The 12,133-nt window shown below is 37.5% G+C and overlaps 1 protein-coding gene across 5 annotated transcripts in view; it reads left to right on the top strand.

The window, feature by feature from the left end:
* Positions 1 to 12,133, top strand: part of GABRG2 (gamma-aminobutyric acid type A receptor subunit gamma2) — a 70,867-nt gene that overhangs the window by 24,543 nt on the left and 34,191 nt on the right. For 3 of the 5 annotated variants that reach the window (XM_086471030.1, XM_086471031.1, XM_086471029.1), the window contains exons 1-5: positions 594 to 735; positions 2,621 to 2,688; positions 3,654 to 3,874; positions 8,186 to 8,268; positions 8,971 to 9,108. In XM_086471030.1, the coding sequence (XP_086327156.1) occupies positions 2,647 to 2,688; positions 3,654 to 3,874; positions 8,186 to 8,268; positions 8,971 to 9,108 (484 nt within the window). In that variant the 5' untranslated portion in view covers positions 594 to 735; positions 2,621 to 2,646. Of the gene's footprint in view, positions 1 to 586; positions 736 to 2,620; positions 2,689 to 3,653; positions 3,875 to 8,185; positions 8,269 to 8,970; positions 9,109 to 12,133 lie in introns of those variants that run through there. The other 2 variants (XM_086471028.1, XM_086471027.1) reach the window with 1 other exon arrangement.

The raw sequence follows: 12,133 nt of genomic DNA, 5'->3' as shown, positions 1-12,133 counted from the left end.
CCTTTTTATCCTCCCTGGGTTCTGGTTAACAAAAGTGAAAATGAAAACCATTGGCAAAAATTTGTGCTGAACTTTCCAAATGCACAATAAGCTCAAGTTCATCAGAGTGGAGAACAGCTGTGTGACAGCTTGTTTGAATGAGTCTAATTATTGGTCTTGTCAGTAATGTGTTACATCAAACCATTCTCTCAGAGAAGTAATGCAACAACTCTGTGTACATACCAAATGATATTTTGGTGGAGAGTTGCATAAGCTAAGTGACAATTAGATTTGTTTCATAACAGTCCCCACCTGAGTCAGTGAGAGAAAAAATACGCATGTCAAAGGTGATAAGCACTGATTTTTGTTTGAATAGACAGAATATAATCTTAACTATACTAAAAAGAAATGGTGCTAAAGTGAACTGTAACTGCAACTGTCGTGTGACAACTTTACTGTGAGTCTCCTTTTATAAAGCAGGCAATTTTTCAATGTTTTGTACAGGACTATTAAAACCCGAATCGTGTGTGTACTGTTTTCAAAGCGGTTGCCTACACATTCATATTTTTCAAGGCTTTCCATGTCTTCATTTTTATTTCTTTAACAGTTCCATCCAAAAGGGAGATGATGATTATGAAGATTACACTTCAAATAAGACTTGGGTTTTGACTCCCAAAGTCCATGAGAGTGACGTCACTCTTATTTTAAATGGCTTGCTGGAAGGATATGACAACAAGTTGAGACCTGACATCGGAGGTATGTTAGTTTTCTTTTTAGACCACTTTTGATTAAGCAGTGAAGAGAAAGAATTTTCATACCATATTATGCTACACAAGAAGCAGAATCCATTCAAAGTAGTTATAAAAACAAAATACAATGTAGTAAAACAGGGACACAAAAATTACTCATGATTTTAGAAGCTGGTGTAAATTAAGATTGCTACATGTATCTTGAGACATCTAAGAAGACTGTTGTGATTTGCTGAATCAGGCTGCTTGTTATGATGAACCTGCATAGGAAAGCCAGAATTTGACTTCTGGGGAATGAAAAAGCAAGGTTTCATCTCCTTTGTATATCTAAATGAGGGGCAACGGGCACAAACTGGAGCACAGGAAGTTCCGTCTCAACATGGGGAAAAACTTCTTTACTCTGAGGGTGACAGAACAGGCTGCCCAGGGAGGTTGTGGAGCCTCCATCCCTGGAGATATTCAAAACCTGCCTGGACATGATCCTGGACAACCTGCTCCAGGTGAACCTGCTTTAGCAGGGGGGTTGGACTAGGTGATCTCCAGAGGTCCCTTCCAACCCCTACTATTCTGTGATTCTGTATTAGAGAACCACAAATAATATATTGGAAAGGAAGGCCAAAGTGATGATAACGCAGCCTGATCCTTCCATGATGTGATGAACATAGACAGAGCCTCTAACAGCAGCAGATCTGTGTTGACTGATATGGCACAGGCCCTCATTTGCACAGCAGGGCAAGAAGTGACTGGGAAATGGGACACAAAGGAAGAGGTTCACAAAAGATAACTGGAGTCAAGTAAGACCAACCTCCCTAGATTTCCTACACAGTCAATGTAAGCATAAAGATCCAAGCTTGGACTCATAATGGAAGTCTTATTTCACTGAATCACCTTTTGCAGGAATCTTCCTCTCCACTGATTATTGAGAGAGCTTGAAGAGAAAAATCTCCCTGAGTTGCTGAAAGTCAGTTTGAGAAGGCCCCATGTGTGCACAGAACAGGCAGACAATACCTCTGTAGAAGAGGATACATCAGTAATAAGATTATAGAAAAACACAAAGAGAATTCCTGGATGAGGCAGGCAGAGGAAAGCAGAGAGCAGCAAGGTTAATGAAGGAAGCTGTTTCTAACAAGTTTATAGAGGCTTATAAACTAAGGAATTTTTCACAGTGAGGGATAACATGAATATTTAACCTTCAATATATGTATATAGTGTAAATCAGCAGAGGAATTTGTCTTATTCTCCCAATCCAAGACTCCAGAGAACAGAAAGGAATTAAGCATTCATAAAATCATCTGGGGAAAAAAATACAATGTTTTAGTCAAGGGGTATAAGAATAATAAAGCTACAATAGAGTAATTTAAAAATAAATTAATCTAACGACTGTTTTTCATTCTTGTTTTAAAGCTCTGAGTATTATTTTTACTCTGGGCTCATTAAATTGTTACTTACCTACAGCCATCTCTGCAGGCACAACAGTCATGTTGCATTTGGCATAATGTAAAATGAGTGATGCAAGGCATCATAAGAAGAATAAGTTTGCTTTCATTGACAGTGTTTTGTCAGATATATTGCTGTGACCTGATACAAAATACATATACTCTCAGTCAGATATGACTCACTCTAAGGTAACACTCGTTTCAGTATTTGTTCTCATAGCATAAGTAAATTTGTTCTGATATAATAAAGAATATAAGAATTTGTCTCAAAGTGTCAGCAATTAATTTGAAATCAGAGACATCGCTGCAAATTTATGTTTATTGTCTATGCACATTTAAATGTGAGGCATCCATAGCCCTGCATGAGAGGTACTTTAATAAACTTTTGCTTGTTTGACTCATGTAGCTGATTTTGACCTTTATTCATGTTACTGATTCTTATTATTTCTCTTACAGTAAAACCAACAGTAATTCACACTGACATGTATGTAAATAGCATTGGGCCTGTGAATGCTATCAATATGGTAGGTAAATGAATGCCAATTTTCCTACAATGTTCACTTTGTTACAAAGCCTCCATCGTTTTTGACGTTACAAATCTTCCATTAGTTTTAATGTTGTGCTATATCTACGTTATTTTTAAAATCTCATTATTATTATGCATGTGAGGACTATATGAGCTATGAATCTCTACAAAACAGTGAAACTGAGCTTCATGGTGAAAAAATGTAATATTAGTCATTTTAACATACCCTCACACTTTTACGTGCTCTACTTTCAAGTGCTTTGTGACAGTTTAACTCCCGTAAAACTGAGCTTCTATATTGCCACAAAATAAGGAAAACCATTCACCAGTGATATTACCACTCTTGCCACCAAGTGATAAACAGAAAGAAGCCTAGATCCTCTCCCCTCTCCTCTTTCCAAAGTTTCTACAGAAAAATTTAATTATATCTTCGTACAGGTGAGAGGAAGTGGTCTAGTCTTAGCACAATGCCTACTTCATTCTTGTAGCTTTGATGTGTAGAAGGAAATATCAGATTGCTCTTTTCTATAATTCCCTTTGCAGCTTCTGGCTGCCCAGCGGAAAGTGAGATTTCACCACTTCTGATATTAACTGGGGGGCACAGGCAATTAAGGCAGCCAAGTCAGCTCAAATTTTTCCCGTCCCAGATACAAAGGAATAAGTAATTGTTCTCTGACCTGATCAGGCATGGGTTGAGATATGGGGACACAGAATTAGAAAGGTGCATATAACACAATTGCATCTTAGTTTCACCTGTCAATGGGAAAATAACAGAATAAATTGTTTTTAAACAATATTCTTTGGTAAACTATACCCTTAAAAATTGACAAAAAAATTGGTTTTCTCATTTCTAGTACCATCTGTAGTTCACTTTTTTTCATATAAAATTAAGGAAAGCATATCAGGAGTTATGTGAAATGCTGAGTGCTATGTTTTCATCAGTATTTCTGGTTAACACAACAGGAATACACAATTGATATATTTTTCGCCCAAACGTGGTATGACAGACGTCTGAAGTTCAACAGCACTATAAAAGTGCTCAGATTAAACAGCAACATGGTTGGGAAGATCTGGATACCAGATACATTTTTCCGAAATTCCAAGAAAGCTGATGCTCATTGGATAACAACTCCTAATAGGATGCTCAGGATCTGGAATGACGGCAGAGTGTTGTACACATTGAGGTATTTATACCTGACTTTAATTTCAGTTTCTTTAGGGAAAGCCAAAGAGAAAGGTCCTGTGATTTCAGGTCATTTGACATTAACCTGAAGGAAAAAAACCTTTGTTTTTTTTCCTACTTACTTATGCACACAACCCTGAAAAATGGAAATATTTAGAAGACATTATTTGCATGCAATTTATTTTATATTGGCACACTAAGGAGTTTTATTTCTTCCTATAGATTGTATTGTCTTTCTACACAGTAGTCACATTCCTATACTAAAATGAATATAAGCATTGTTGTAGTAACTAATCTTCATTTTCAGGTATGTTTTATAGTTTGCCACTGGTTTGGTCCATATTTCATTTTAACTTTTTATTGCGTTAAACTGATGAACTCAAAATATCCTTGAATCAAGTAGATGGTATAAAAGGACGTATTTTATATATCACAGGCCTCTTATTCTGAACTGATTACAATTTAGCTAGATGAAGCTCCACCCTGCAAAAGCATTTCATTCCTCAAATATCTTACAAAAATAAGGATTATCATTTCATCATTGGTCATTTAAGGTTTAATCCAAAACCTACAAATATGCCCTGTTCCTCTAAAATTTTCATGAATCTGAACTTGGTATGTTCATCTCCAGATTTCTCAGTCACTTGTACAGCTTTTCCTTTGAGATAGATTACCTTTAGAAACTATCTTTTCAATAATTACATTAAGCAAAATGTAACAACTCAAATATCATATTCCCAAAGACCAAAAGATACTTCCTGAATGTGAAAAATCCAGTGTATTTTTTTCACTTTTTCTTACATGTGATATAACACTTGGTTTATGTAAAATGTAGATAAAGACAGCATTTGTTCAAGAGCATTTATAATTTAAAATGAGAGTATAGAATCAACGATGTTAAACATAAGACCATCTGAGTTTAAGACTGCATTTTTTTCAAAGTGTTTTTTCTGCTTTTTCTTTATTAGGTGCCAAAATTAAATTTTTGAAGAAAAGTACACTCATTATAATTTTAATAAATAGATCTGAATCTCTGGTTAAGACAACCTTTTAATATTGCAACTGTCTGAATTACAAAAAGGAGTTTTATTTCATAGTTATTTTACATTCATTACATATTGCGTCACCAGAAGAGGCGAGACAATAATCAGAATCGAAATCTAGTGCAAATCAAAGTTAGCCTCATAAAGAACAACCTAGGTCCACTTTTGAAATGTTAAATTTGGACTTAGCTACACTACTTTCTCTTTGTATTTTGTTACCTTGCTCTTCAAACTCCTCATTTTTCTCATTAGAAGGAGAAACATCTGATAGAACTTAGAAACACTTACCTGTTACTGATAGTACACTTAGTTGTTCTAGTGAGTCACAGCAAGCACCAGTAAGGATTCAACCTGGATTAACCCAGAAGTGAAATGTGATAGTATCATCACAGACCTGTGATTCTGTCCTGAAGAGTCCTCCGGAGAAGCCGGTTGATTTTCTCAATCACCTCCCCCCAGGCTCAAAACCAGTCCATCCTGACCAGCAGGAAATCAAGCAAAGTTAGCAGGCAGACTGCATGGATCAACACAAAGATACTGACAAAACTCAAAGGTCAAAAGAAAATGTACTAGAAATGGAAGCAGGGACAGGTGACCAAGGAGGAATACAGACATGCTATCCAAGCACTCAGGGACAGGACTAAAAAAGCCCAAATTCATCTGGAGTCAAATCTGACTAGGGACATGAAACCATGAAGGGTTTCTACACATATATCCTCAGCAAAAGGAAGAGTAGGGAAAATGCGGGTGCACTGCTGAACTGGAATGGGGACCTCATCACAAAGGACACTAAAAAGGCCAAGGTATACAACGTGTTCTTTGCCTCAGTCCTTACTGATAAAACCCGGCCTTTAGCAACCCCAGGTTCCTGAGACCAGTAGGAGAGTGGAGCAAGGAAGACTTAACCTTTGGTGGAGGAGGATCAGATATGAGCTAAATAAGTGGACATTGAAGTGGATTGAATATGCCTTAACTGCCAGGCTCTAAGGGCTAGGATCAATGGCATGAAGGCCAACTGGAAAGCAGTCACTAGTGGTGTACTAGGCCAGTACAGTTTGACACATTCATTAATAACCTGGACAAGGGGACAGAGTGCACCCTCAGCATGTCTGCAGATAATACAAAAATGGGAGGAGAGATTGGTATATCATAGGGTTGTGCTACCATTCAGAGGGACTGCAACATGCTGAAGAAATGGGCCACAGGAATCTCATGTAGTTCAACAAAGGAAAATGTCATACTGAACAAAAGAAGGAACAACCCCATGCAGCCATACAGAGTGGGGGCCAAACAGCTGAAAAGCACCTTGCAGAGAAAGACCTGGGCATCCTGGTGGACATTCACCATGAGCCAGCAAAGTGCCCTTGAAGTAAAGGCAAACAGCATCCTGGACTGCATTAGGAAGACAGTTGCCAGCAGGTTGATGGAGATGATCCTTCTCCTCTGCCCAGTGCTAGTAAGATACATCTGGAGTGCTGGGTCCAGTGGTAGGCTTCCCAGTACAAAAGGGATATGAACTTACTGGAGCAAGTACAGTGAAGGCCCACTAAGATGCTGAAGGGCTGGGACCATCTGAAGTGCAGGGAGAGGCTGAGGGATCTGGGAGTGCTCAGCCTAGAGAAGAGAAGGCTCAGGGGATCTCATCAATCTATGTAATGGGGGTGGGAGTAAAGAAAGCAGGTGATGGAAGGGGTAAAGAAAGCAGAGACATAATCTTCTCAATGGCATCCAGTGATAGGACAGGAGGCAATGAGCACAACAAATTCTGTTTAAACACAAGAAGAATTTTTTTTACTGTGAGAACGGTCAAACAATGGAACAAGTTGCCCAGAAAACTCCATGCTTGGAGATGTTCAAAGCCTGGACTGTGCTTTGTGCTGGGGAATGAAATCTACTCAGTTTCACAAGAGAAAAGAAATAAAAAACAGCAGTAAATCTGAGCCTATCCCAAACTCAAACAGCATTAAAGATTTTCACTAGAGAAAAGGCACTACCAAAGAAAGAACCTAATAATTCTTTGGATCCACATTATGATTATCTTGAAATGAAACTGAAGATGTGGAAAAAAGAAGAGAAAGAAAGGGCAATAACATTAGCACATAGAACTGGCTCTCCTTCTGTGTCACAAACAGAACTTCCCTTAGTTGCAAAAAAAAAAAAAAAAAGATTTGTTCCTAAATCTCTAATGTAGAAAAGTTTCCATTTGACTTCATTAACTTGGTGGCTAGTGGTCGTAACATCCCTCTGCATCACACAGTATGAGACTCGGGGTTATTTGCATTCAACACCTACATGCAGGAGTCAGGAAACAAATCTAGCTCACAGGGCTGCTCATTTGGACAGCAAGGACCAGAAATCTACAGTTTTCCTAGAGACTCATGGAACAAATAAACATCACTCTGCTCTTTTTTTTGGTCTCCTTTTCCTTTTTCCCTTCCTCACCCCACCTTGTCCCTCCTTTCTAAAGTCCAAGTATCATGCAGCTCATGGCAGGGCTGTGGCTATGTATAGGCTAGGAACAATTAAGAGACTGAATGAAAAATTATAAGAGTTTTTAAGCAGGCACATCAGATGATACATCTCATCTAATTTTTGATTTCTAAAAGTACATGTCTCTATCTGGTCTATTGCACCTACTCCACCTGAGTTATCATGGAGACTCTCTTGATATTCAGTGGAAATACTTGGTACATTCTTCTTTTGATTTAATTCAAATGTGTTATTCTGGAACGAAATTAAGTATATCCTCAGAGTGCCTTTGCACTAGCTATGAACGTCTTGGATGCAGATATCTAAATTTGGACTCCCATTCATCATTTCTGAAATAGAATTTTTGTCACGTAACATACATTTCCCAAGTACATTACGGTATGCTGTGACACAGAGATTTGTCAGTGCTCATGAGATGACCTGTATATCTACTTATGGATTTGCCAGTCATGTGTAATACTGCCATTTTAGATGCATAGGAACAGAGCTTTAATATCTCATTCATTACACAGTCCAGAAAGTAGATGATCAGGGCCTATGTAGCCAAAAAAGAAACACAGCTTATCAGCAACCATAATGTCTTCCTATGTTTGGAACATCCAAATTACTACATACATATCAATAGTTTACTTTTGCTTTCTATATATACATATTATATATATATGCATATTTCATTGTCAGGTTCCATATTAATAAGAATCTCATTTTGCTTGCCATGATGTAGCTTTCAGGACAAACTTCACATTTATACCTGTATACCCTCATCTCTTTCTCCTCAGGCTGACAATTGATGCTGAGTGTCAGCTACAGTTACACAACTTCCCAATGGATGCCCATTCCTGCCCCCTGGAATTTTCAAGCTGTAAGTAACACACTTAGAAATATCCCTTTTCTGACCCACACTGAACCACTTATTATAAATTTCTATTTACATACTTAGAGCTAGTGAGGGTTATGTTCTTAACTAGACATAGTCCAATAGCTTTCAGTTCTATTTTGACCTTATTTTCAAGTACATGAATCATATATGTTCACAAATATACGTGAGGAATACTATATTAAAAAATTATAGAATTCCTGGGACCTATTTGATTAATTTATGCTTATATCTTATCATAACACTAGGAATTTTTACTTTCAGTATCAAGGTCTCACGGCCTGATACTTTTTCTCTGTGTATGGGTGTTTTACTATTGCAATAGTTGCAGTCAGGAGTTTGACATTTTGCAGTCAGGTCAAAGTGTGAATTCCTGGTCCAGCTGCAGACTTTTTGGCCATAATTGAAGGATGGGCAAAATTGCATCCTATTGGGTCCATAAAAGTGGAAAACTCATTTTTGAAAAATTTATCTCAAGTGCTATTTTAATTTATAATAAATAAGATAAAATGTGACGTTAAGTAAAAGGCACTACTAAGTAACTTGAGAACATATACATAATTTATTTCCAATATGCTTCTCCAGTTTTTTTCAGATGTAGAAAATAGTACTTTTACTCCACAAAGTTCACTAAAACCCTAGCAATGACTATGAAACAAAGCATTCTGTATTTTTCATTGCATTAAGATGGCTACCCAAGAGAAGAGATCATTTACCAATGGAAGCGCAGCTCAGTGGAGGTGGGGGACACCAGGTCCTGGAGGCTTTATCAGTTCTCCTTTACAGGATTAAGAAACACAACTGAGGTAGTGAAGACTACTTCAGGTAAGAAAACTGAAACATTTACCTTCAGATTAATTTTGGATTTTACTAACAGAAAGAAAAAAAAAAAGAACAATATCTCTGTTTAGAACTTAGCATTGTCACTTCACTGAACTATTACAGGCTTTTAAACACCTATGGAACCACCCAGGCTTTAGTATTTCTGAAGAATTCCTCACAGGAAGAAAAACAAATTGCTGTCTACTGTCCATTCCTGTCCTCTGAGAAACACCTAGAATTGTCAGGAGAAAGCCACTACTACAAGGGGTGGGTGAGCAAGGGAACTTCCTATCTTGCTTCAGTGTAGAAAACAGCACAGCTGAGCCATTATATGATAATTTGATACTGACTTGAATATTTTACAAGCCCCTTCCAACTTCCAAAAGCAGAGAACAGTCATGCACAGAAATTAAATTTGAAGTCCCAACCCCTTTATTACAGCATCTCCAAGTTTATTTTGTTCATTAAAACAACACATTCAACTCTCATTAAAGAGAACAACCTTACAACTCAGAGTCTCAGATGATTTTCCTGCATATTTCTATCTCCTTGGAAACAAGTAATAGAATTTAAAATGATAAATGATGAAAGTACTCAGCATTTAATAAAAATAGAATTTTTATCCCTACTAATAAAGCAGGAAAATACATTCTTCTAGACATACATATCATTTTATTTCTCAGTGGAAAGAAAATCAGCGAATATGAGAAAGGATATAAAGAGGAATTGCATACTAGTGTTCTCATATGTGCATGATATCCCTTGTCTTTGATTTCTTACTTTCAAAAAGAACAGTGAAATGAAAGCAGTTTTTCTTTTTAGGTTCCTTCTGATTTTTACCTTATTTTATTGTTCTGGCACATACGTTGATTTAAATTCAGACATCTGTGCTAATTCTGACTTCAGAAATATCCCCATCCATTTTATTTCTAAAAGGTCAACATTGCTGTTATATTCAAAAGGAGAGTGAGACACGCTAGAGTTGAGAGGAGCCTGCTGTGCATTACACTGAAATGCAAACAAAGACGTTGAGAATTAATTCAAGTTCTAACTCCTGAATTACTGGACATTAAGCACCAATGACATGTTTAGTCTTATAAGCAGGGCAAAAATGGAATGAAGCCTCCCAGCTGTGGCTGCATTTGCCTTATGGCATCTTCTGCCATTTTAGCTGAGGAAGATATTTCATCAGCTATTCAAGAAAGCATTTGACCTTTCTCATTTTCCCAGGAAAATAAAAATAAAGGTGCAAAAGAGGACAGAGAGCAGTGTGTGTGCAAGCTGTAGCTGCTAATAACCACCGTTAGCCATGACATAGCAGAACTGCTCTCAAAGCAAAAATATAAACAGCAATACATCTCACCTCAGACTGACCCTGCAACAGGCAAAGTGCAAAAGGCAGCAGTGTACCCAAGCATGGTCTAAGGTCTCATCCTGCCCAGGCTGAAAAATAACACTCTTTCAGCCTTAATTCAAATTTCTTTTATTTAATCTTTTTCTTTCCTTTTCTGCTTGAGTCATACTCTAGTAAACTTTTTGTTGGATAGAGATAGAAATTAATCAATTCTTAACATGCTTCAGATCCACTGATTCAGCACTTCTCACACTGGTGAATCAAAAGCACTCTCTAATTTTCTGCTAATGTGAAGAGTGCATGCTGGGAAACAAACAGTAAAAAACAGAAAGCAAAAAGGTACTTTCCCATGCAAAGAAAACCTTTTCTATTTTCAGGGGATAGCCATTCAAGCTTGTAGTACTCACCTGGAGTACTACCTTAACGTTGCATCAGTAGTTTTCAATATGATGACACACATCAGCCCTTTTAACTTGCCTTTTTTAATAAACAAAATGTTATTAGCAGCTAGCATGCACTTTAAAGCAACAAAGAACCGTTCTAGTCATCACTTAATCCCTAAGAAGTGCTCCTGAAAGTTACTCAGCCGGCTGAGCTGCTTTCAAAGACCTGCTGTACAGCTTGGAAAAATGTCCTATGTATATATTTCTTCTGCTGCAGTTATCTTATGTTTGATTTTCCTTGCTTCTCTTGTTTTTATGACCACAGATATGCAAGATTTGATTTTGATCTAGGTGCAGTATTGTAAATAATTAGAAACAAAATAACGTGAAACCAAACAAAATAGGGATTGTCATGAATCTGGTCTATCTCCTTTGAACTCTTTGCTAAAGCTGGCAGAACCTAAAGAGTGTTCACTGCTTACCTAAGTGCCTTATTAGCATGCTGAGAACTACATTAAGTCCAATATTCCTCAGCCAGACCCATACTTTACTATAATTACTCTCTTACACGCACACATTTTCAATAGAGTTTCCCCAGAAGAAAAGACAAGAAAAATATTCCAAGTGTATAGATTTATTAGCAATCTATGTGCAGTCTGAGTACACAAGTTAAATGTTTGAATGCCCATATACCCAAAATAAGTCTCGAGACTTTATGCAACTAATTGCAGTGCTGCGTATAATAGAATTTAGGTACAAACTAATGACAGTGCCACTGCCAATGCTTCAGTAGGGACATGAGCTGAGGTACAGCAGAGGAGGCCATGGAAAGATTAATGAGACCTTAGAAAGAGGACTATACTATAACTCCAAGAAGTCTTCCCCAAAACTAAATTTAGATGACAACAGAAACCAGAGAAACCTGAACACAAGAAGGGAGAATTACAGAATATGAGATTGAACAGTTACAGAACAGAAGGAGCCTGGGAGTAGTGTTAAGGCATTTAAAATGGGAGTAAACTTTCCCTACCTTCATTTACTCCATTTCAAAACAAATGCTTGTTTCCAGCTTCATGCCTCCCAGTGACTAACACATTCTAGTCCTTGAGGGCTATGCTTGCTTGGTGACTGGAGCAGAGAACCTGGTCACTACAAACTCTCTTTTTGTCCTGCCCTAGCTGAATGTTGAGATCTGGGCTGAGCTACGGGCAAGGACAAAGATTCTTTGAGTCTAAGTTTCATAAAATCTGACGGACTTCCTGAAGTGACTACATTTATCTGCTGCTCTTCC

Source organism: Leptosomus discolor, chromosome 10 (assembly GCF_034619465.1).
Source record: "Leptosomus discolor isolate bLepDis1 chromosome 10, bLepDis1.hap2, whole genome shotgun sequence".
In the NCBI taxonomy this organism is placed as follows: domain Eukaryota; kingdom Metazoa; phylum Chordata; class Aves; order Leptosomiformes; family Leptosomidae; genus Leptosomus; species Leptosomus discolor.
The sequence above is the reverse complement of the archived record's forward strand: the minus strand, read 5'-3'. Positions and strand labels throughout refer to the sequence as shown.